The 25601-nt window shown below is 53.2% G+C and overlaps 1 protein-coding gene across 5 annotated transcripts in view; it reads left to right on the top strand.

The window, feature by feature from the left end:
• CUEDC1 (CUE domain containing 1) overlaps nucleotides 1-25601 on the top strand; it is a 75080-nt gene that overhangs the window by 34680 nt on the left and 14799 nt on the right. For 3 of the 5 annotated variants that reach the window (XM_036837089.1, XM_036837085.1, XM_036837086.1), the window contains 2 exons: nucleotides 19562-20131; nucleotides 24838-24965. In XM_036837089.1, coding sequence (XP_036692984.1) covers nucleotides 19793-20131; nucleotides 24838-24965 — 467 coding nt within the window. In that variant the 5' untranslated portion in view covers nucleotides 19562-19792. Of the gene's footprint in view, nucleotides 1-8851; nucleotides 9061-16996; nucleotides 17119-19561; nucleotides 20132-24837; nucleotides 24966-25601 lie in introns of those variants that run through there. The other 2 variants (XM_036837087.1, XM_036837088.1) reach the window with 2 other exon arrangements.

Below are 25601 nucleotides of genomic sequence, written 5' to 3'. Positions count from 1 at the left end.
TTATCTTGTGTATCCTGGCATACAGTAGGTCCTCCCTAAGTGTTTTTTGCCTGCCAGTGAATGAATGAGTGAATAATTAGAAGCCCATGTGTAAATGTCACTGGGGTGTCTGTGAATGAAACAGACCCAGTTTGCCTGGTACATGCAGAACACCCCCTGGGTGGCATGGGGGCGCTGAAGAAGCATCCCTCCCTGAGTCTGCCCTGAGGAGCTGGTCTGATAGAGGGAGACAGCAAATGATGAGGTGCCACCTTACCCGTCATTACGGCCACTCAGTGCTCTCTCCCCTCTTCCAGGCCACCAGACCGCTTTGAGTGCTGTGGCCGATCTGGAAGAGCAGAGGGGGATCAATATTGGCCGAAGTTTCCAGAGACTGTCTCATGGAAAAGGGGAACCTGAGAGGCTCTTGAAAGCTGGACAGGCCTTGTTTATGAGGACGGAGGAGAGGTGCAGACGGCTGTGCTCTGTGGTCCCTGAACCAGTGGCATTGGGGGTAGAGCCCAGCAGTGTGTGTTTGACAAGCCCTGCAGGTGACCCTGATGCTCACTGAGTGTGGTGACAGCTGATGCAGAAAAAGGAAGGGGTCTGATCTTTACGCAAGAGACTGAGGAGCTGGGAAGTGACCTGGCGCGTTTTAGATGAGTTCTTCTTTTGGCAGCACAGAGAAGAGACAGGAAGGAGACAGGCTGACCAGCCAGGAGGCATCAAGGGAAGCAGGCTTGGGGTGTAGAGGACCCCGGCTGGGTTGGTGGTGGCCGTGGGAGCAGAGAGCAAAGCCAAGTGGTCCTATGACAGGAGAGCAGACAAGCCTGGTGACACATTTGATCTCGTGCCACGCTTTCAGAGCACTCTTTTCTTGAAAATGTTTAAAAATGATTTGTCCCCTATCACGTTGTTATATGCTAATTGTGGAAAATACAAGAAAGAAAAAGGGGGGGTACAGAATTCCACCACCATCCAGGACAACTATTGATACATTGGAGTATTTCCTTCTACTCCTTTTTCCTATGCATCTTTCCCTTATGTAGTTGAAAGCATACCATATGTATCAGTTTGCTTCCTGCATCCTTTGCTTAACAAAATACCGTAAGCATTTCCTGATGTGCTTTGAGGCTGTCTCTTTTTGTTGTTGACAGGAGCGCCATAAGATGGGCAGGGTGGCACTGGTAAGGAAGCAGTTACTAAGGCTCAGGGAGAAAAGGAAACTTGTTCCATGAACTTCAGATAGTAGGGAAGTCTGAAGTTAAACAGCCTGGGTTGTTTAGCTCATAAATTACAAGGAAAAAAAGGGATGAAGGGGGAACCTGTAGATTAAAATAGACTTTAAAGACAATGTGCAAGACTTAAGTATAGTGTTCAGGCATGCACATTTGAGGGTTAAGAAATGCAAGGAAGTGATTACCATGCAAACAGTTTGTGGCATGTGGAGAGGGTTTTGGAGCACCTGGCAGAGTTTCATTTCTTGACATGAGTGGTTGAAAGGTGTTTGCCTTATGATAATTCATTCAACTTACATGTATTTTGTGCAGTTTTCTGTATCTGTTTTATTTTTTAAAAAAGGTTGAAAGGAAAAAGGAGCTTGCTCAAGGATCTGTGTGGCAGAGTCAGGACCAGAACCCCTGTTCACCGGTCCTCCCTTGGGCTTCATTTCCAACTGTTCCCACCCTTTGTGGGTTGTCTGCTCACCCACCTCCCAGCCCCTAGCCCCCAATCTGCAGCTTGCAGGAAAAACTGCAGATTTACAGCTCATTTTGGTTGACTTTCAGGGCCAAGCTGAGACAGCCTGGGGGGAGAACAGGGATTCCCCTTTGACTCAAATGGGGAAATTCTTGAGGAGATCAGTTAAGTCAGGAGTGAAGCTGTCTCAGCCGTTTCTATCATTGTGTGCGGTGTGTGTGTTGCAGGGGCAGGAGGTGCCTTGACAATTTCTCTCTCTGGTTAGTTCAAAGATACAGGCTCAAGCACCCAGGCTTCTGTGTGCTTTCAGACTCCCTTTTCATTCATTTCCTTAGTCTGGCGCATTGGGTTCCTGGAAACAAATGGTTTTTTTTTCTTTAATAAGCACTATCCCTCTCATACCCCATCACCACACACCCTGCCTCAGCTGCCCTTTTCCTCTGACTCCTTCCCAGAAGCCCAAGGAGGCAATGCAAGGGCCACCATGGGGCACACCCAGGAGAGGGGACAATGGATGAGCCCTGCCGATGCTAAGCACCCCCTTCGTCCTGGCAGGGCAAGCGGGAGAGACTTTTCTGAATCAGGTCCTTGAGCCCAGGGCCCTGCTGGTTCTGAAACCAGACTTGGGCTCCTAGCTGGATTCCTGCTTCTCCCTGCCTGGGTGTCAAGTTTCACCACGGGAACTGGGCCAAAGCTTTGATCTTGGATGAGGCCAAGGACACCAGTGGGGAGTGTGCCTAGTACTCACCCTAGCTCTGCCTGCCCAGGAGAAGGGGCTCTTTGCACTTGCCTGCCCTTCCCAGAAGGTTGTGGAAGGGCTTTTCTGTTGGGGATCAATTGTCCACAGTCCTTGGTCCCCCCCCAGATCATTGTAACGAAGCCCCCCAATTACGGTACACCAGGACTTCATGCTGCTGAGGAGGAGGGCTCCCCTTAGGTTCTGGAACAGCACTGTCTGATAGAACTTCCTGTGATGTTGGAAATGTTCTAATATATGTGCTGTTCAACGTGATGGCCATTGAACACTTGAAATGTGGTCGCGTGACCGAGGAACCGATTTTAAATTTTATTTAATTTTAAATAATTAAAATTTAAATTTATCTGGCCACACGTGACTAGTGGCTACCTTCTTGGGCAGTACAGTTCTGGAAGGAGCGGGTGTCTGAGAAGGCTATACTGCCAGCTCCCCTCTTGCCTCTGCGCACACATACACACATTACACATTTCAGGAAGGCCCTGGATACAATGTCCTTTTTTAAAATAATTAATTAATTAATTAATTTTTGGCTGCGTTGGGTCTTTGTTGCTGCGCGCGGGCTTTCTCTAGTTGTGGCGAGTGGGGGCTACCCTTCGTTGCAGTGCGCGGGCTTCTCATTGCGGTGGCTTCTCTTGTTGCAGAGCACGGGCTCTAGGCACGCGGGCTTCAGTAGCTGTGGCCCGCTGGCTCAGTAGTTGTGGCTCACGGGCTCTAGAGCACAGGCTCAGTAGTTGTGGCACACGGGCTTAGTTGCTCCGTGGCATGTGGGATCTTCCTGGGCCAGGGCTCGAACCTATGTCCCCTGCATTGGCAGGCGGATTCTTAACCACTGTGCCACCAGGGAAGTCCCTATAGTGATGATATTGTTATGAACACTGGTGTTCAAATGTCTGCATCTCTGCCTTCAGTTCTTTTGGGAATATACCTGGGAGTGGAACTGCTGGATCGTATGGTAATTCTGTGTTTAACTTTTCAAGGAACAACCAAACTGTTTTCCACAGCGGCCGTACATTTTATGTTGCAGTGTACCTTTTAAAATAATTCTTAATTTTTAACTACAAAAACAATGCATGTTTGTTGTAAAAACTTCAAAGGATGCAGAGGTACATGAAGTAACGATGCAACCCTCCCTTTTAGACAACTGCTACTTAGTGTTTGGTGTGTATCCACTTGGACCCCTCCCTGTACATCTCCAAATATACAAGCATACACTCAGACATTTCAGCAAAAGTAGTGCACGGGACACCTGGCCCTGCCACTTGGTTTTTTTCCATGTCATCCCATGTTGCACCTGAAGTTCTCGACTGTGTGCCTCTCTGTTCTGTGGATGCACCTTGTGTCATGTATCGGTTCCTGGGTAGTGAGAGACAATTCTCACAAACCCTATGCACTCACAGCTTCGCACACGTTGGCTGCCAGAGCTGACCTTGGCACTTGGGAGGCCATGCAGCCCAGAACCACCTTCCCCATCAGTCTCAGCTTTTCCCAAGTTGCTCTACGCTTGGGGCAGCTAAACTAGCTGAGCTGTGTTTTGTGAAGGAGGGCCACCCACCTGGCCTTATCGAGCTGCAGCCTGGCGTGGTACACCCTCCCCTCTGGGAATTCTGGGAATCAGCCTCCTTTGAAGTGAGGAAGTAACTTAGAGCTGGGCGGAGAGGTGAGCTGCTGCTGGAGAGAGAGTCCAGACTCTCGCAGCATGGGGCGGGCGGGGTTTCTCTTCGGGGCTCTGAGAAGGAGCCTGTGGGACCATCAAGGCGTGCTGTGCCCTCACACACTTGGAAAGACCCAGCTTAGGCCTGGCAAGAGGCCACCTTTCAAGCCAGGGACCAGCCTATCTTTTGCCAGCACCTTTTTCTGCAGAGCCCCAGGCAGCTGGTGGGAGAGTACAAAGAGGCCTGGAAAATCCACAAACTGCATAATCAGCCCCTGCATCTTGGACGCTTGACTCTGTTTATTGCTTCCTGTCCCCGAAAGCCCTTTACAAACAGAGGGGCTTTGAGGGGGGTGAGCTGGACCTGGTGGGTGGCCTGCCCCTGCCAGACGTCCCACAACTCTGGGAGCCGGCAGCTTCCCTAAACAAGTCCACTTTCCTTTCCACTTCTCTCTGCCACCCCCAAAGGGAACAGGGGGTTGTCCAAGAGTGTGAGAGGGCCCTAACTGACAAAGGACAAGGGTCTCATTTCTACCAATTTCCTTGAAGGCCTGGAGGTTAAGCTCTAATGAGGTGCAGGAGGGGAGCAGGGTAAAACCTTAGCCTCTGACTGACCCCTGTGAGGTGGGGAGGGGAGCAGGGGGTCTGTTCCCTGGGATCTAGGGATGGTCCTGTTCCAAGGGCAGTGGGACTCGCTCAAAGCTGTTTTCTTGTTTGTATTACATTTTTTTTTCTTTTTGGCCATGCTGCGCGACTTGCGGGATCTTAGTTCCCCAACCAGGAACTGAACCCGCGTCCTTGGCAGTGAGAGTTCAGAGTCCTAACCACTGGACCGCCAGGGAATTCCCTGTATTACATTTTTTTTAAACAAATTTATTTGTTTTTTATTTACTTATTTTTGGCTGTGTTGGGTCTTCGTTGCTGCGCGTGGGCTTTCTCTAGTTGCGGCGAGCAGGAGCTACTCTTCATTGCAGTGCACGTGCTTCTCACTGCGGTGGCTTCTCTTGTTGCGGAGCACAGGCTCTAGGCACGCAGGCTCAGTAGTTGTGGCACTCGGGCTCAGTAGCTGTGGCTCGCGGGCTCTAGAGCACAGGCTCAGTAGTTGTGGCACTCGGGCTCAGTAGCTGTGGCTCGCGGGCTCTAGAGAGCAGACTCAGTACTCGTGGCGCATGAGCTTAGTTGCTCCGCGGCATGTGGGATCTTCCCGGACCAGGGCTCGAACCCGTGTCCCCTGCCTTTGCAGGTGGATTCTCAACCACTGCACCACCAGGGAAGCCCCTGTATTACATTTTTATAAACAGGTTTCTCCTTGTTGACTGACTTTTCTGCCTTCCCTTCCTCTCACCTCCCCAACCTTCATCCACCCTGTCCCAGAATTAACTAATTCACTTCAAAGCGTTTCCCACCACTGCTGGTGGCTGAGATGTGACTCTTTCAGGGAAGAGCTACAGCCCTGAGACGTTCACCTGGACACTCATGGCTGGGGGTGCCCGTGAGGGCTGTTTGCTGTGCTTTCCTTGCATCTGGGAGACATGGGCAGGGTGGGTGCGGGGGGCACATGGTTGGAAGAGGGATGCTGTGTTTTGGGAAGAGGGGCATGTAGGAAAGCAGTCGCCCAGAGCTGGGGCTGCCCCTGCCAGCCAGACGTGGGGCGAACTGTCCCTCTCCGACCCGGGGCTCCTGCTGTGGTCGGGCCGGGGTCTGAGGCCTGAGTTCCCACCCTCCCTCTGCTGCCTGTGTGCATCCTCCCTTTGCTTGGCGTCCCTGACTTAGAAGCCGATTGACCACATAGCCCTGATTTACCCCTGTTGAAAGGCCTCTGATTTAAAAAGCAGAGGGGATGAGTTGGCCTGTGCTCTCTTTGTGGACCTGCCGTATGTGAGGGTTGTCGGTCTGCTTGTACTTTTCCGCAGGGGCTGTCTAAGCAGACTTTCCACGTGGGACCTCTGTGTGTCTGAGCCTGTGCATTTGGTTGTGCAATTCTGATCCTGCCCCACCCTCCCAGCTCCTTCTTGAAAGTGAAATGCTACAGTCCTTGCTCAAGAACAAAGGCTTGAGCTCAGCCCTGCATGTTAATGATTTTCAAGTGTGGCCACTTCCTCCTGCTGGGCCTGACTCACTCAGCTGCTGCCCGCTGTGGTTGGGATGGAAACCCAACTTGAAGAGCCCAGGGACGGACAGGGGGGCCCTGCTGGGGGTGGGAGCCGGAGCCTGGCAGGGTCCTGTTGGCCCTGGGACCCCTGTGGCAGAGGAGGCGTATGGCAGGACTGGCCTGCTCAGCTCTGAGCTGGGGTGCACCCCCTTCTTTTCTATCTCCCTGCTCCTGGCCAATTCATGCAGCCGCTTCTCTCCTGCCCCAGGGTGACCGCACGTTCCCAACCCTTCTGGAGCCTCAGGTTCCCTTTGTGCCCCATGCAGAGATCAGAGGCTCCCCATTATAAGTGGGGTGACAGTGCAGTGAGTGGTTGGGAACATGGGCTTTGGGGTAGAATCCTGACTTAGCCGCTTGTTATTTAATTCCTCTGTGCCTCAGTTTCCCCATCTGCAAGATAACACCTCCTACCTCGAAGGGTTGTTGCTAGGATTTCATGGAGGTGAAGTGCCCAGCATGGTGCCAGCTGAGCCCCTGCTCTCGGGGAACAGGCCCAGCCTAGAGCCTGGCTTGTGGAACTTGCCCCTGGCACTGGAAACTGTCAAGTGCTGTGCACATGTAAAGCACAGTCATTTGAGGAAAGTCATCACGTTCAGAGTGAGAGAATGATCTATTTCAGGATTTTTAAACGGCTGGGATCAGCAGACCTTGGCTACAATTCACAGATGTTTCCCACTGTGGAAGCTGGGTTTTCACTCCTGCCTTTCCTGTCGGTCTTTCCTCTTTGGTTATTTTGCACACGCACACGGGTTCCCCCTTTGTGCCACACCAAGGGGGCATGAATCCGAATTCACTCCGTGTCTGTGGGCTGTGGGTCTGAAAAGCACCACGGCTCCTCTGGCAAAGATTCATAAACTTTGAAGGATGAGTCAGTCCTGTTTGCCACCAGCAAGAAGTGCTTGAGCACTAGCTGAATACCTCGTGTTTTAACGGTGCTCATCAAGGAGCCATGGGACTAAGGAGTGTCCAGCTGCTTTGGAAAGGTCCCAGCAATTGCTGGACTGTCCCCATTGTCGCCTCATACCCCTTAAGTCTGGGTGACTTGCAACCCACTTGTAGGCTGGGGCCATTCCGGCTACAGCCTCTCTCCGACCCAGCCCTCGTGCCCATCCCACACTGGAAGGAAGGGAGTGCAGGGTCCACACATCCCCGGCTGGCGGCTTCCCCGGGAGGGACAGAGCGGCTACGAGTTTGGACTTGTGGGGCGATTTGGCAGAGCATTTGTTTGATGACTGTTGATTAAGCCCAGGTGTGTGGGCCTAATGTTTACAGAATCCTGATTGGCTCAGGCTGGAATGAAAAAAATGGATATTCAGGGGAGTAGGGAGGTGGCATGGATAATCCAAAAGCCATTTGTTCAGGGCTTGGAGCCAGAGATAAGGTATTTTTGCCGATCTCCCTAAATCAGCCAGATAGGAATTCTTTTTAATGTGTGCCTACAGTGTACATCGGCTGCTCCAGGGACTGAACGGTCCATGAAACTCAGCTCAGACAGCTGTGGACCATCTGGGGACTCAGGGCAGACACAGAGGATGCCAAGAATGAAAGGGATCTTGAAGATCATTTAGTCCTCCTTGCCCATTTTTCAGATGGGTACCTGAAGGCTCAGGCAGCAAAATGACTTGCTCAAGGTCACTTGGCTGGTCAGTGATGGAGCTAAAGTCAGAATCTGGGGCTCCAAACTGCATCGCTCTGTAAGGTAGTGGTCCTCACACTTTACTGGACATTCAAAAGATCTGGGGAACTTGTTAACATACAGATTCCCAGGCTGTATCCCCAGAAATTCTGATTTCATAGTGGGGAGAAGAATATATGTCCTTAGCAAACCCCTCAGAGGAGTCTGGTGAAGGTGGTCTCCACCATCCTCTGAGATACACTGCTATAATGCAAAGGGCATTTGCTTTTAGACTGATAGAAAAGCACATTTGCACTTCCCAAAGCCACGTGAGCAGGCCGGTAGCAGTGCCGGGAACAGGCAGAGATGCAAACAGCTCTGGTTAAACCTAGGCTTTAAAGCAGGTTGCAAGAAACTGGTGTTGTCAGAAGACTTGACAGCACGCTGGTTTCTTTCCTGTGAGACCATGCAATTTGGATGTGGTGCAGCCCTGGACGACCTTTAGGTCACACATGACGACTCCTTGTCCCTATCTGTAAAATGGCTCTGATAACGGTAGAAGGTAATAATCTGCAGTTCTAGATTATCGTGAGGATTAACACAGTGCACGGGAAACACAGCCCAGCACTCAGTAAATGGCAGGTTCTCTGATTACTAATTGCTGGGGGAGGGAGGGGAGGGCAGGCCTCTGCTTAACGTCTTTATGGAATGGATTTCTGCTGAGGATGTCATTTGAGGACAAGGGTTCTGGTTCTGTAGCTAAAGAAAGGGTACAGGTCCTTCCAGCCCTGGGGGACTGGGATGCAGCCAACCCCTTCTGCAGAGGTGTCATCATGGTTTGTACCTAGCTTGGCGGTGCCTTTCTCTGGCTCTGATCCGTCCCCCACCCCAACTCATGTCCTTGCATCTCTGGGAGGTTTCAGTGATGGGGAAGGTCAGACTGAATAGGGACTCTTTCTCTCCATTTTCTAGGGATGGAGACTGAGGCCCCCTGGAGGCAAAGAAGGCTGGTTCTGGGACCGCCAGGAGCTCCTGCCCCTTCCCCTGACTGTCAGATTTGAGGGCCAGGGCTACCAGCCCCAGCGGGCCTGCAGCCCTCCTTGCACTCCCATCTGGGAGTTGGTTCTGCAGGGAACCAGGAAGCTGATGCCTTGGCCAGGGTGTGCCGCTTCCCAGTTCTGGTTCTGGCCAGATTTGCTGCAAATCAGGTCAGCCTGACCTCACCCCTCACCACTGATGCACCTGACGCCGTAAAAACCATTCTGGGCACATTTGGGGAAGAGAGAGAGGGATCAGGGCCTCATCTGGCCCTGCTGTCAGCCTAGCGAAGGGAGGGGCTTGCAGGGTGGGCCGTGGGAAGGCTGAGGGTGCGGTCAGTGCATGTTAGCGTGTGTGTAGGACAGTCTGGCTGGAAGAACACAGCTTCCAAGTTGGGTGAAGAGAGGAGTGGACTGAGTGCCTGGGCTGGGCGGGAGGGTTCAGGAAAATCTAAAGGAGGGGAGCGTGGCCCCTGGCTGTGAGGCACCCGCCGCGCAGTGAAGGCTTTGAGGGAGCTGGTGTTATGTGGCACACGCAGGCGCATGAGCTGTGAGTTGCTGCGCTGGGGTGCACGCCCACACGAGGACAGGGCGCTGGCCCAGGACGCCCCAATCTGGGTTCAGATCCCAGCTCTGTGGCCACTGAGCTCTGACCTCAGGCAACACACACCATCTGGCAGGGAGAGCATGGGGTTTCTTCCTGAGGGCATATGTGGGCACGTGGGTACTGGAGTTGAGCAGTGTGGGTGAGGGAGGGCCACAGGTGGGGAGGGATGCCTAGCCCAGAGGTGGCAGAGGAGGGGCACGGGGGAGGGAGCAGCCTGTGGCTGGGGAGAGTAGCGGGCCTGGTAAGTGGCTCTAAACAATCCCATCTGCTGTCTGGGCCGGGTGGAATTTCTGATGGTGTCCAGGCTGCCTGCCTGAGGGGGGTGATGGCCCTCCAGCTGCAGCTGCCTCCTGCTGTTTGAAGCTGGGCCCCTCCCCAAGCCCCTGCTCCCCAGCCTGGGGCCTGCATTCCCCAGCTGCTATAGGAAGCACTTCTGAGAAGGGCACTCGGTGAGCCTGTGCTCCTGCTGCCCAGCCCGGAAGCCCCTCCCCGGGGGCAGGCCCTTGTCAAACTAGCCCAGCCCCCAGCAACAGCGGGAGCTCCACGCAGGGGTCCCAGAGCACCCCAGCCTGAGGTCCTGGAGGCCCCTGAGAAGAGCCTTCATGCTGCACACTCTCCCCGCTCAGGGCCAGATTCAAGATCATAACCCCAGGGGCTTGCCTGGTGGCGCAGTGGTTAAGAATCCGCCTGCCAATGCAGGGGACACGGGTTTGAGCCCTGGTCCGGGAAGATCCACATGCCGCGGAGCAACTAAGCCCATGTGCTGCAACTACTGAGCCTGTGCTCTAGAGCCTGTGAGCCACAACTGAGCCCACGTGCCACAACTACTGAAGCCTGCGCGCCTAGAGCCCGTGCTCCGCAACAAGAGAAGCCACCGCAATGAGAAGCCCGCGCACTGCAACAAAGAGTAGCCTCCGCTCGCTGCAACTAGAGAAAGCCCGCGAGCAGCAACGAAGACCCAACGCAGCCAAAAAAAAAAAAAGATCATAACCCCCCAGGCCTGACTCCTGGGCCAGTCTCTAGACACAGGCAGTCTTACTGACAGCTGCCCCGACTGAGAGAACGTGATCCCCCTCAGGAACCTGTCTGAGGAGATACAGGTGTCCCCGTTCTACACATGAGGAAACGCACTCAGAGATGTTCCACTCACCCAAGCAGCAGTGATCAGGATGGAAGCCGGGGTTAGCCCGGAGCTCAAGCCCACCCTTAACCACTGCGCTCTTACCCCAGACACAGCGCTGGTAAAAACCAACTTGTGGTTTCCCCTCCACGGGGAGCTTCCTGGCTAGACCCCGCCCCACTGCGCGGCTCCGGTGGGCCCTCCACACTGTGGTCTGACCTCTGAAACAGCTGTGGCATCAGCCATCACCTTGCCCACCGGGAACCTTTGTGTACCCTGCAACCCTACCAGGAGCTAGCCGGGGCCCTGGCCCTGAGGCTGAGGCTCTGGAAGCACGTGCGAGGCAGGACTGGGGAGGGCTTGCCAAATAGTCCGGGTAGGAAGGATGGAGTTGGGATTCTAAGGATTACAAAAGTTTTAAAGCCCTGGAGGCTCTGTGCTTTTAAGATTTTTTTTCTATCATCATTCAGTTGTTTTTGGTTTGGTTTGATTTGGTTTTTTAAAATCAGAGAACAGTATAAGACGGAGGTTAAGAAGAGCATGGACTCTGGGGACAGATTGTTTGGATTCACGTTTTGGCTCTGTCACTGACTGTGTGACCCTACATAAGTTATTTAAACTCTCTGAGTCTTAGTTTCCTCATCTGCAAAATGAGTATGGTACTTGCTTTACTGTGGGGCTTTGATGAGATAATGCATGCCACGTGCTTAGAAAGTGTGTGGCACATAGTATGTGCTCATAGATATTTGCTATGACTATTATTAAAAAGTAATTCATGTCAATTGTAGATAATATGCATATGCAAAGAGAATATAGAAAATCACTGGCAGAGCTATCATTTTGATATTCTTTATAGGTTATCTGCTTATTTTATAATTTTTAAATTAATGAACATGAATCAAAATTTAAAAGATACAAAAGGATTTACAGAGAAAAGTTTCCTTGATCTGTCTCTTATGACCTAATTCTCCCCAGTGGAAGCCTATATTATCAGTTTCTTATGAATCCTTTCAGAGCCCTTTCCCTCACCCTCTCCATATGTAGACATACACATACCATAATGCACTATAGTATAGAGACTATACTTACTTTTCTGTGCCTTGCATTGTTCCCCTAAGCAATAGGTCTTGGGCATAGAGACATACAGAGATGCCTCATTTCTGTTTACCATTGTATAGTGTTCCATTAAATATGTTATATGAATTCCATAGAAGTGGAATTCGTGGAACAGTGGGTGGGTGCAAAGTGTGTGCTAGTGTGGGGTAAGGGGACAGGAGTTGGGACTTCTGTTCCCAGGACCCTCCTCTGCTCTGAGCACCCCTCCCTAATCTTGGTTCCTTGGCCTGGACTCCCTGGGCATGCTCAGATACTGAATTATGTGGCATCACTGACTGACCACCTGTCCCAGAGGCCCAGAGACATCTCCTGTTTCTGCCCAGACTTCAGGGCTCAGCACCAGACCATGCAGGCCCAGCCTGTGGAGGGGCCTTCAGCTTAACTGCCTGAAGGACATGCCCGGGGAGGGGCAGCTGGCCCCTCTTTGCCAAGGAGCTGGACCTGGGTCAGCAAGAGCTCATGCCTGGAGCCAGCCCAGCCTCACTGCCTTGCACCTGAGCTGCCAGTGCCCCCTTCTCCCAGTTTGGGCCATTGCACTTGGTCCCAGGTACAAACACATTCCTGCCAGCCCAGAGGGGCTCCCCAAGGCTGCAGCCCCTGGGTGGGGCAGCGGGGAGCAGCTTCCCCTCTGTCAACTGAGGTCTGATCTCCTCCCAGGCACCTGGGTTGAGTGACTTGGCTGAGCTGGTAATGCTTGTTGATGGAGAGAGGGATTGTTGTAGAAATAGTCCCAACCAGTTCAGGTAGAGATGGAAAACAGTTGGTTGCCCAGGCAACTGACAAGCTTGATGGAGTAGAGAAAAGGTATTTGTAAGGAAACTGCCATGGTTCTGTCTTTCCTTCTGGTAGGCTTTGCCTAGACTCCTTCCTCCTCCCTTCTTCCCTGGACATGAGCATCAGGCACCCCCAGCCTCTCCAGGGGCAACTCTGCCCCGTTAGGAGTCAATTCAGTTCACAGTTACTGAGTTCTTGCTGTGTGCCTGGCTCTATGCTCAGCTTCGGGAATGCAGAAAGGGGGTCAGGCCTGACGGATTAAGAGTGTCAGATCTGGAGTCAGATCAGTTTGGCTGCTTAGCTGTGTGACCTTGAACAAATTCCTCGACTCCTCAGTGCCTCATTTTTCTATCTATAAAGTGGAAATAGCATTAGTAATATGTACCTCTTAGGGCTGTAGAGAGGATGAAAAGAGTTATTAACATGCATAAGGCACTTGGAATAGTGGTTGGTACATAAAGAAGCAGGTGATAAGTGTTATGTTAGCATTATTGCTATTATTACCATCATTCTACCAAGATGAGCCGAACAAATGACATGTTACTCATGCCTGAGGAGCTTCATCTTGGCTCTTTTCAACTGGAAGGCAGAGTTGACTTCTCAGCCCTTTTACAGCAGCCAAGCCCAATGTCTGGGCCTCAGGAACAAAGATGATCAATGGTGTCCTTAGAACTGAATCTCTGGGGCCAGTCCTTTCATAGGGTAGGGACCTTATTAATTTCCTTTGAAACTTCTTGCCCTAATCCACACCCAACAGCCCCCATCAGCTATAGACCTGCCCACAGAAGTTGAAGCAAGAGAGAGAAAAATTAGGAAAGAAAATATCTTTTTTCGGTTTTTTTCTTCTATAGATTTTTAAAAGATATTACTGGGGTAGGTGGATTTCTTTTCTGCCCCAGCCTTAGATTGGACTAATTGATGGGGGATGGCCCAGAGAGGTAAGTGGCTAACCCAAGGTCACACAGCCGGGCATGGCAGAACTGAGTCTGCCTCTCCCTCTCTTCCTCCTCCTCTTCTCTTAGGTCCAATAAGGCCTCCTTTTCCCAATGGCCGTGCCCGAGGGTCGTCTCTGCCCTTCCTGACACCCCCCCCCCCCGGGAGTGGGCACAGGTGCGGCTGCCCAGCGGCTCCCGGTGCCTCGGGAATGAGGCCGGCTTTGTTGCGGCCCCAGCAGCTGTGGCCGTTTGAGTTTCCATTAAGCCGTTTCTGCGCCTTGGTCTGGAGCAGGAGGCTCGGCATTTAAAGGTCACCCGGCTTTTGAAGCTGCAGTGACATTAATAGCTTGGGAAGAAAACAAGACTGTGCGGGGACGGAGGACAAGGCGCCTCTGTCAGGGCTCCCCCCCGCCCCCCTCCCCCGCTGGGTGCTCACGCGCATACACACACACTTACACACTCGGACACACACACACACACAGACCCTGACAGCCTCTCTCTGTCTCTTGTCCCGCCCTCCTTTCTCCCCTTCTGGGGCCTCTCCAGCTCAGAAGCCAAGAAGCTCAGGCAGACTTCCCTGTGCCCTGCCCCCATCACGTCTGAGGTGACAATTGGACAAGGATGCAGCTGCCCCAGGCCCAGCAGCCTCTCCATTAACACTGCCATTACCCACTTGAGGTTTCCCCAGGACTTAACCATGGTTACACAAGCATCCCATGGGTCATATGACCTCATTCTGGCCCTGCTGGCTTTTGCAGCCTGGATTCCTAATGAGACAAAATAAGCCTGGGCCTGGTCTTCTCATACGGGAAATGAAAGGGCTGGCAAGCAGGGTGTATCTTGCTTGCCAGTTCTAATCACTTGGTAGTGGCTTGCCCAGAGCGCTGGGTTGAAAAGGCTTCTGAGGCTGTGTGGGTTCCATAGGACAATACCTAGATGGATTAGTGATGCCTGCCAAGGACACAGGATATAAATTAGTGGCGTGTGTGCCTTGTATTTCGCACCTTGGGAATAAATTATTTTGAAACTCTTCCAGTCTTGGATTCTAAGATCCCTGGAGTGGCTGGGTGGCTCCTCTTCCTTTTAGTCAGCCTGAGAGTGGGGGTGGGGCTGCTTTTTGAGTTCTTGGAGAGAAGCTGATCTGTATGCCCTTTCCTGGGAGCAGCTGTGGCCTGAGCCCTGGGACACCACCTAGTGGCCTGGAGTGGTAGTGCCATTGGGCTGGGCCCAGATCTTATGCAAGAAGGGACAGCGAGTCCCTCTGCAGGCTGTGATCACAGCAATTACAGATAGATCACAAGACCCGGTCTGTCCCTGTCCCTGGGAGTTTTCAGAGGAGGGAGCCTGGGGTGTGCAGGGACAGAGCTGGCCTCGGGTAGTCACTCCAGAAGAATGGGGATGGGGGGGCCGTGCAGAAAAGTGCTGGCAATTGGGACCTCTGGCCTCCCAGCCCCATACTTCCTTCTGAGGCCTCCTCTTCTAATCCCCACCTTTTGGGGTTGAGTCCTGGTCCTCCTGGGAGGCAGCAGAGTATCAATTCAGGTGTTGGAGGGGGTCGACCTCCTGCCCGCTGGAGCTGTCGCTGGCTTGGAAAGAAGACCAGCAGACCAGCCTTGTGTGCCAGGGAGGAGGCCCTCAGGCCAGGTGGCAGAGGGCTCAGGCACCTTAACCGTGTCACTGAGCAGCCTTGGCCTTGGTCGCTTCATCTGTGAAGCGGGGTAATAATGCACACCCTGTATAAATGATAGGTTTGTTGTGAGGACTAAATGAGAATGCAGAGAAGACAGGGCTTCACAGGGAAATGAAGAAAGCACCCCGTCCCCACCGTTAATATGAGCCGGAGAAGGAAGAGAGGGGAAGGGAACCCACAGTTGCTGCGCCTCAACTTCTTTCCTTCCCTTCCTTACTTATCCGCCTGATAAGTTACGTTGGAGCTGCTGTTGGACACCCATGTGGAGGCAGCAGGTCAGCTGTGCAAATGTGGAGTTGAAGGGCGTGTTCCCGGGAGACCTCAGGGCGAGAGACATGTGGGAGCCAATATTCGGCGTGTAGACAGTATTAAAGCTGTGGGACTGGATAAGATCACTCAAGGTTTGAGTATAGCTCAGGAAAAGGGCCAAGACCTGGGCTGGAGACCGCACCAACCTGTCTCGTTGGGTGCTTCCTATGCTGAGGCACCCGTATAAATTCTGTCACAACACCCCTTCCACGTAGGTATGATCCCAACTTTGACAGACGAGGAAGCTGAGGTTCAGAGAAATGAAGTAATTTCTCCAAGTCACACAGCCTTACCAGGCCCAGGCAGAATGGGAATCCACTCTGGCTCCTGGGCTCTCACATCCCCCATGTGGGCCCTACCTGGCCCTGCAGGAGACTGGCTGGGATGACCTTGGACAAAGTCGGGAGAATGACTCTCCAACTCTCGGGCAGCTGGCCCACCTCCCTGGGCCAGGCCGGGAGTGACTCAGGCCTTGGCTGTCTACGCACGCTTGGAGGGAAGCTTGGCTGTCTGCCGCCCCTGCCAGGCCTGGATTCCTTTCTGGGGAGGCGGAAGGCCTGGCTCCCTGGGACCTGGGGGAGGACAGGTGTGGGGTTTCTGCTTCCCAATCCCCAGGTTGCTCACTACCTGTGAGTTCAGGAGAGCCTCTGAGTCTGCCTCCAAGATGTCTAATGGGCTCAGCAGGTTAGATTCACTTCCTTTTTCAGAAGTCAGGGGTTATCTCCCTCTATTTCCCTGCCAGTGCCCAGCAGCCAGGGTTCAGAGAGGCAGCGGAGTGATTTCCCCAAGGTCACAGAGCCAGTTCTGGGGCAGAGCCAACAGACCCCCTCCCTGCCCTCCCTCCCCCAGTGCCGTCTGGGTCACATTTCCTCTGCTGGAATGTCAGCCAGGCTGTGCCGTCTCCTGAGCCTTTCTGAGGTTCCTCGGCTCCTAGCCCTGCAAACCTGACTTGGCATTTTTGGCTCTTAGGAAATGAGTTCCTAATTCTGGCTTCTCTACACACTGGCTGTGTGACTTTGTACAAGTTACCTAACTTCTCTGAACTGGTTTCCACAGCTATAAAGTGGGGACAATAACATCTATCTCTGGAGTTGTAAAAAAAGATTAAATGTGAAAGCGCCTGGCACAAGCTCGTACACCTAAGCTGCCTGCTTCATTTTTTCATGTATTTTAAATTTTTTTTCATTTGAGCTGTGCCGGTTGTAGAAGGCAGCCTGGCACGGATGACTCTGACCCTGAGGACAGTCCTTCTCCCTGCTCCCAGCCATGCTGGCCAAACCTCAGCCCTGGCCTCAGCCTCTGCACTTGAGCTCAGCGAGGGCTGGGGGGATGGTCCTCTGAGAAGTGGGGGCCCTCACAGCGGCCCCTCCTGGTGTTAATTGTAGGCAGCCTGGCTTTGGGAGTCCGTGGGTCCTTGCAGAGTCCTATGAAAATGGCATTTCTCTACACTGAATCCTGTTTCCCATTACCGTTTCTGAGCCACTTTCTCCTCATCCACAGAAACGCTCCCTGATGGAAAAGTCAAGGCTTTACCGCTCCTGCTCTGTGTCCTGGGCATCTCCTCTGGTCCTGGGTCTCGTCTCTTCATCTGTAATGTGGAGCAGGCTGTAGAGTTGTCGGCCGTTTTCATGTCGCGGCAGACACACAACGTGCTCTTTTTCAAGGCTTTGCACCTGGGGTAAATGGAAGCAGCTGCTGCGGCCCAGCCTCCCCTGGGGCCGTGAGGATCAGTATCTCCTTCCCGAGGGCTGACAGAATTTCGGGGGTTGATGCTGGGGAAGGATTGCCTAGAATCCCCCGCCCCATCCACTCCAGGAGCAGCTTGGCTGGCATACCAACTGCCCTTGGCTCTCTGCCGGCCTTGTGGGGCAGTGGGAACAACAGTCACGCAGCTAACCACGTTCCAGGCACTGTGCTGAGGATTATCCTGTTTAATTCTCATGGAAGCCCCATTCGTATAGGGGAGGGATTGGGCACAGAGAGGACAGGGGACAGGTACCAGGTCCCACAGCTGGAGCGGCAGAGCAGGAGTTGCAGCCTGGGGCTGAATCAGGGCACTTACTTAAATGGTAGGAGGGCAAGAAGGTTTCTTGGGGGCTTCCCGACACTCAGGCCCGGGGCCCGAGGGACCTGTAAAGAGGGCTGTTAATGGGGAAAACGTGGACCCCATCATCTTCCATCTTCCTCTGTCAGGGGTGGATCAGGTCCTGGCCTCTTTCTCCAAGGGGCTGCCCTTGGCAAAGTGAGGGCCAGGTCCCTCAATCTCTCTTACGAAATTACTCGAGGGGGAGGGCGAAGGTGGTGAAGGTGGCCGACTCCAGAGGCGTTAGCACAAGGCACTGACCCCCATGTGTGATGACACCAGGACAGGAGATTGCAGCCCAGGGCACGGCTTCTGGGGCCTCCTGGCCCTGAGGTCCTTGTTAGAAGCCTCAGGGCAAGTTTCCAGAACGCAGGACAAAGGCAGACACCAGGGTGGAGCCCCACTTTGGAGGGTGTTTTGGCAGCATCCTCTGACCTTACAGTGTGTCAGGGCGGGTGGAAGGTGTGGGTGAGGGGAGTTGGGGTGTCTAAAGCCAGCTGCGGGAGGCCACGTCACACTTGACTCCCCTCCCATGTTCATCCTCATAACACATTTCTTGGACTGATCATTTGAGGTCACTCCTCTGTGCTTCCTTGTGCACTGGCTTTGGCCTCTCTGAGCTGTGACTCGCTCATCTGGGAAGCGATGGGGTGGAGGAGGTTGGATAATAAATCATACTTCACCCAGTCATCAGAATACTACTCAGGCATTAAAGACCACAAAGGAGATCTCTATGTTCTGACATGAGAAGATGGCTACAATCAATAAGCGGAAAAAAGGAAGTTGCATAGTAGAATTTATGGTCTGATCACATTTCAGTAAAATGAATTCATACATATGGTAGTATGTGCATAGATAAATGTATCTGCATGTAGATATTCCAGTGTTAAGAGGTTTTCTCTGGGGGTGGGAGGGGATTATAGTTTTGTAACATCAGTGTCCGGAGGCTGCATGGGGCCCATGTGCTTCTAGTTTCCTGCCCTTGAACACAGCCCGCCTCCCTGGGACTAGGCAGACACCCACCCAGCAAGCCCCAGAGCATGAGCCCCGGACAATTTCCACGTCCCTCGAAGGAGGTGGAGGTTTGAAGGAGATAAGAATCTCAGCATGGTGACACTGGAAGGCACTGGGGGACAGTATGAAGCCCCATTTTTACCTGTGAGGGGACTAACCTTTAGGGACAGAAGGAATCAGTGGTAGTGATGTGTCTTCTGGCCTCAGGGTGAGGGAGGGCGCTTCCACTGCACCTTCCACACCCTCTGGTCTGATCTTCCTTTCATCATCAGTTAACTGTGGAGATCATGGCAAGGAAGATCATCATGCTGATTTGCTCACACCAGCTTTTCTCTATCATCTGTTAAGATGATGACCCCAAGTACTAGAAAAGGACTTAAGAATATCCTTTGCTGGAACAGTCCCTTAAAAATAAAGCTGCCGCTTTTCTACAATTAGCAAAATTACCGTACATCCTGGGATAAGCATGAGAAAGTCCGAACTTGATGTTTTTAGACACATTCAACTCTCAGTTACCTGCACTAGCAGAAGTGCTACCTTGGAAGTGATTTACAGGCCTGGTTCTGAGTGGGCTGCACCGTGTTCTGTTGCAGATTTACTGGAGCTCTGCACAAGTGGATGCCATGATGGTGGGGCCCTGAGGTGAGGGAGCTAAGGAAAGCAGAGACTGGATGGGGCTGGAGACCAGAGGGGGAGGACATTGCCTATACAGAGCCCCTCCTGCCCCAGTCAAGTCTCTAGGAGTCCTTGGCAGTGTGTGTAGTGGTTGAGACCAGTGGCTCAGGGGCCATAGTGCTGGGTTCAAATCCCCGCCTCGTCCACTTTCTCAGGTCTGTGCCTCTGCATAAGGGGGATAATATCACCTGCCTCATAGTGGTGTCAGGATGTAAGCCCTTACTAACTGGTAAAGAGCTGTGACCGCAGCTGGAGAGAAAGCAGAAAGAAGCTGTTCCCCCGTGGGCTTGGCGGGGGTCGCCCGAGTTCGTTGCATTCTGCCCCTGACTCTTGTCTCCCTCGGTTTCAGGTGGGATGGTCCGTGGAGCCGGACCCAGGATGCTCCCGGGGTGTGGATGACCAGCCGCCCAACCCCGCACGGCCCAGGCCCGGATGCCGCGCCCTTGTCTCCTGACCCGGGGACCCCGCCCGTCGCGGGACTGAGCTTCCCGAAGCCGCCGAGCGAGCGGCGACGGCACAGGGACCCGGGGGAAGGGGCTCGGCGCCGGCGGGAAACATTTTCCCCCAGCGGCTCGGCAAGATGACCAGCCTGTTCCGCCGGAGCAGCGGCGGCGGCGGCGGCGGCGGCGGGGGCGGCTCGGCGGCGGCGCGCGGGACTGGGGGCAGCGCGGCCGCCTCGCAGGAGCTCAACAACAGCCGGCCCGCCCGCCAGGTGCGCCGCCTCGAGTTCAACCAGGCCATGGACGACTTCAAGACCATGTTCCCCAACATGGATTACGACATCATCGAGTGCGTGCTGCGTGCCAACAGCGGCGCCGTGGACGCCACCATCGACCAGCTGCTGCAGATGAACCTGGAGGCGGGTGGCGGCAGCGTCTACGAGGACAGCTCGGACTCGGAGGACAGCATCCCCCCGGAGGTAGGGGCACGGCCCCGATGATTCCCAGGAGCTCCAACAACTGTTTGAACCTCTTAGAGGACTTGGGTTATACTCCTGTCTGGGTTCTACCTAGCAAGCAGCCTTATTTCTCCCAGGGAAACGTACCCAAGTCAGCCCGTGGCCTTAATTTATGGGCAAAAATCATGCGGTCACTAAACAACACTGAGCACTACGCTGGGGCTGTGCCAGGCACGGTACTAGACCCTGGGTCAGGGGTCATCAGAATGAAGGAGCCTGTTCACAATGTAGACACCTGGCCCCCACCGCAACGTCCCGAACCCCACTTCCAGGCTGGAGCTCTCTGGTCTGTATTTTCTGAACCTCCAGGTACCCGCTAAGGCCCAGTCAGAGTTTCTGCCCTCACAGAGTTCACAGTCCAGTGAGGACTCCAGGCAATGGCAGCCCGGAGGGGTGAGCGCTAGGATGGGAGAGATGAAAGCAGCAGAGAGGAAGGGATGGCTTCCCAGAGGAAGAGTGAAGAGTGAGGGAAAGGTGTGTGGGCAGAGGGAACAGCTTGTGCAAAGGCTCAGGGGTGAAATAGAGCAGGAGTCGTTAGGGAAATGGCAGCAGGACCTTCTGTCAGGATCCTAGAGTGAGCAGAGACCAGGAGGCCTTGCGGCTGAGAAAGAGTGTGGTGTGTTCTGGAGCGCAGGGACCCGTGCAAGAGAGCTTGCGAGTTCAGTTCCTCTGACCGAGGCGCGAGCGATACCCAAGCAGTTCCCTCCTCTCTCCAGGAAGGTGGCTGAGGGCGAAGGGACCACCCCAGTGCATCAAGACCCACTTGCTGGGTGTGGCCAGGCCTCCTCGGCCCCTCCAAGAGCTCAGTAGATGTCTGAGCCCCCAGTCTCAGCAGGACCTGCAGTGCTGGGTGCAGAAGGGGCACTCAGAGTCTTTCAACGAGAGGGTCACTGCCCACAGGGGCATCTGGGACATGCAGCCACAGACAGGACGGAAGGACCCAGCAGATCGGATTCAGCTCTGTTCTTCATTGAGTCCCAGCCTGGGCCAGGCACCATCCTACATGCTTTAGGTGTATCATCTCTTCGAATCTTCATAAACTTTGTGAGGTGGCGTTATTATTACCCCCGTTTACAGTGGGAAACCTAGACCCAGATGTGATCTCAGAGTCCTTCTCAACACAGCCCTGCAGGTGGCCATTCTCCGTTAATCAGAGTCATCCTGCAGGGCAAAGCCCGCTTGCTCTTCCTCCTATAGGGCTGCTGCCTGGGAGTTCTCCCTCCGGATGGAGGAGAAGCTCTGTGGGCAATGGCATCTGGCTCATCCCTGTGTCACGTGCAGCACCCAGGACAGTCACTGCACATAGCAGGCACTCGGGGTGTATTTGTTGAATGAATGAATGTTGCTGCTGTCTGTGCACGGCTTTCTTTAGTCTTTTTCCCTGGGAGAGCACTCCTTGGCTCTGCCTGGATTAGCCAGTGGAGGGAGTTTTGGAAAAACCAGATCTTCTTTGTGAAAGGGAGGTGTGTGTATGTGTGTGCAGATACATCCTTTAAGCGTGAGCTGGAAGGAAAGTTCTCTGCAAACGCTGACCCCTTCCACAGTCTCATTTGTTCCGACTGTCTGGCAGGTAGGATCATATTTCCTTCTCTGTTCGTGGCACCCACAGCCCTGTGACCCTCCGCAAAGCTTGCCTGATGCCCTAGATGGGCCTGCACTGTGTGCACTTCTGTTTTCCCAAGAATCTTGCTTTCCAGATTGAGCCCCTTCTCAGCACCCCTCCTTGGCTGTTTCCCCAACCCCCCATCTTTGGAGCTCTGCGTGGGCCCATCGGCAGGCGGTTCCTGAGCCCGCGGAAAGTGCTGCGGAAAATTTATGAGCAGCAGCTGGGCTGACGATAACTGCTGACTGGAGAAAGCCCCCTCTCTGGGGGCTGATGGATGGTGGGCTGGCCCGAGGGGTATCCTTGCCACAGAGAAATATCTCCTGTCAGATAAATGGCCCAGACCTTGGCCCCCAGAGCACCTGGCAGGCATCCATCACCCACATGGAGTTAAGCCAGGAAGCCACAGAACCAAAAACTTCAGCACCTTTAGAGCCAGAAGAACAGCCTCACTGTGGCTGGTGGGGGAGGGGGCGGGGCGGGGCGGGCGGGGTGGGGAGACCAGAAACATGGCTGGGGTTACTTCTCCCTGGAGACTGGGGATCAGCCTTTCCGGAGCGTGCCTGGCCTGCTGTCTGCCTCCTTGGTGTTTCCTCATTCTGCTCCAGGAGCCTCTGATGAGCGTCTGGCTCCTGCAGCCCCAGGAGGCCGCGCTGAGGACCAGGAGCGGCTGAGAGGGGAGGAAAGCCCCCCTGCGTGGCTGTGGAGGCCCGATCTCTCTGAGCCTGAGGGGCGGCCGCTATGGGCCCCAGTCAGAGGAGCCCCAAGCGGCTTCCTTCTGGGAGCAATTCCTCCTGAGTCTTCCCCTCCTCGCCCGTCTCGCGCAGACCGGCTTCAGGGGGGGGGGGGGGGGGGGGGACGGTCCAGGCCAGCCACTGAGGGGGAGGGGCTCGGCCTACAGGCCCCAGCGTGGAACCTGTCCCTTAGAGCGGTTGTGTGCCCGGCACCGGAGGTTGTGCAGGTGTGTGCCAGTGAGCAGGGCTGGAGTTGACAGTGTTCTCTCTCTCTCTCTTTTTCTTGTGGAAATTTGGGGTAAGGAGAACAGTGACCCGAGAAGCTGCTGCATTCTTCTTTTTCTGCAAAAGCATCTGTTTAAGTACTTTCTGCCTCAAAGGAAAGAACGTTAGTGCATTCCAGAGCAGGAGGCCTCCTTGGGTCAGGCTGGCTGTGTGTGTACAAAGCATGGCAGTGTGTGTGTGCTGGTGGTATAGTGGAGAGCACAGCTGCCTTCCAAAGCACGGCAGTGTGTGTGTGTGTGTGTGTGTGCACTCACTCACCCACCTGCCCACCCGCTGTGTGGTGTCCCTTTGAGACTGGGTGCCTGGGCATGGCTGGGCTCGGGCAGAGATGTGCAGAGGCATCTTAGCAGTGATTTCTGCAAATTCACTTGGGGTTCAATTTGTGGGCCAGTTGACAGCCTCTGAGCCCTTCCCACGTTCTTTGGTCTTGGAGGAGACGGGCACAGAGCTGGAGAGGAGGGCGCGGGGGTGGGGTTGTGTGACCTGGGCTCTCCAGGTTGATGACTTCCTCCTGCTCCAGACGCCTTTGCAGAGGGTTCAGGTCAGTCCATATGGCAGGAAGCCTGGCCTTTGCCCAGCCTTGGCCTCTCCTGCCCCTTTTTCTGGCTCCTGGATGAGGAGAGGAGGCCAAGAAAGAGCCTGGGCTCTCCCTTTGCTGCTGTCTGCCCTGAGAATCCAACCTGGGTGTGCAGGCATTGTGTCTGAAGGAGGCACTCTTGCTGTAGAGACCACATCTAAGTTAAAGACTCAGTTCTAGAAACAGTGTGTGGCTCTTGCCATGTTAATCAGTCAGCCTGGGCCTCAGTTTCCTCATCTGTAAAATGGGGGTAATGATCCATAGCCTACTTTGCCAAGTTGTTTGAGCTTAAGGTGAGCTAATCGATGTGGAAGTACTTTGAGAGAGGGTAGGAATGATGTTAAAGTTATTTATCAAAAGTAACACAGGGACAGAAGAGTCCATGAGTCACAAATACGCAGCTCGGTGAAGTTTCATCAGCACCTGGATCAAGAAACATCAACACACAGATGGAGGTGTGCTTTATATTTCTTAAAGAATTATGTACCCTAAAGGAATTTGTAGGGACAGATGAGTTTTACTTAAGAGTTCACAGATGTTTTTGCTTCCTCTACATCACTTTGTATGTGATTGTTTTTTTGATTTCTGTTAAAGGTTTAATTTTAGTCATAGTCTTGACAGATGATATAAAATCATCTAGATAAATATTATTATATTTAATATACTATATAAGTTATTTTGCTAGCTGAGTCCAGGAAGAGACAGTAATGGTAGAACTCTAGTTTTCAAATAAGTATAGAAAATCAAAAATGGAAATTGAACCATGTTTCAGTTCTGACAATAAATTCAAATTTTGTACAAATCAAAAAAATAAAAAATAAAAAGAAAAGAAACATCAACAGAGCCTGGAATCCCCGTTGTGCCCCTTCTTAGCCTTCCCCAGAGGTCACACTGCTCCAACTGCAATCCCAGTGAATTTGTTTTGCCTGTTTTTTCCCCCCAAATATTTATTTATTTATTTCTTTATTTGGTTGCGCCGGGTCTTAGTCACGACAGGTGGGCTCCTTAGTTGCGGCTCGCCGGCTCCTTAGTTGAGACACTTGGGCTCCTTAGTTGTTGCCTGCGAGCTCTTAGTTGCGGCATGCATGTGGGATCTAGCTCGAACCCAGGCCCCCTGCATTGGGAGCGTGGAGTCCTGACCCCTGTGCCATCAGGGAAGTCCCATGTTTTGCCTGGTTTTGAACCTTACTTGGATGGCTAATGCTGCATGGAGCGTTCCTCTGGGGAGAAGTGCTTTCACGTCTGCTGTGTATGTTGGAATCGTGGGCTCAGGAGTAGCCCATGTGCTGAGCGTTAGTACAGGAAACCAAATGGTTTTGCAGAGTGCTGGTTATATCACTTTACACTCCCACCAGCAGCAGCAGAGTTCCCTTACTACACATCCTCGCCCACACTTGATTTTGTCTAAATGTTATTTAAATTCAAGGAAGGATTGTTAATATTTCTTTCTTTGTCATCTCTGATACAGATTTTGGAAAGGACCTTGGAACCTGATAGCTCTGATGAGGAGCCCCCGCCTGTGTACTCCCCTCCAGCCTACCACATGCACATGTTCGACAGGCCTTACCCTCTGGCTCCCCCCACTCCACCTCCCCGGTAAGAATCCGTCTCCTCTCAGAACGCAAGGCAATGGGGAAGGGGATCAGGGGTTGGGATTGAGTACAAACACAGTGGGAAACTTGACTGGACCCTTCAGTATACTATTCCACCAAGAACAGGCTTCTACTGCAGCAAGAGGCATTTTAGCTAGATACCAAAGAGAACTTTCAAACTGTAAGGATTGCAAGAGCAGACATCCACTAAATTCCTGCTCCAGACTAGGTGCTATGCTGAACACCGGACAGGACACAGAGATAAACGACGCTCAGCCTTTGCTTTCTGGAAGTTTATAGTCAAGGGAGATGCAGAGTGGGGATGACGAGCACATGGAATGTGTACTGACACTTCCCCTCCTGAGCCCATGGCAAACATTACTAATTGGTCACTGTGCTCTTTCCTGCGAAGTTGAGACAGAACCCCAGAATCCTCCTCAAAACAGCACTCCCAGACAGTCATCAGTAATTGATGGAATGGATTTCTATTTGCTATCCCTGTTCTAGGGATGTTGTGGGGATTTTTAAGCAATGGGAGCAAGTAAGTCTCTTTTTCTGGGGTAATTCGATAATTGGAAGCAGAAGAGTTAGGTCCCGGGAGACTTCGTCCAGATCAGGGACTCTATACTTTGGAAGTTTA

This window comes from Balaenoptera musculus, chromosome 20 (genome assembly GCF_009873245.2).
Source record: "Balaenoptera musculus isolate JJ_BM4_2016_0621 chromosome 20, mBalMus1.pri.v3, whole genome shotgun sequence".
NCBI lineage: Eukaryota > Metazoa > Chordata > Mammalia > Artiodactyla > Balaenopteridae > Balaenoptera > Balaenoptera musculus.
The sequence above is the reverse complement of the archived record's forward strand: the minus strand, read 5'-3'. Positions and strand labels throughout refer to the sequence as shown.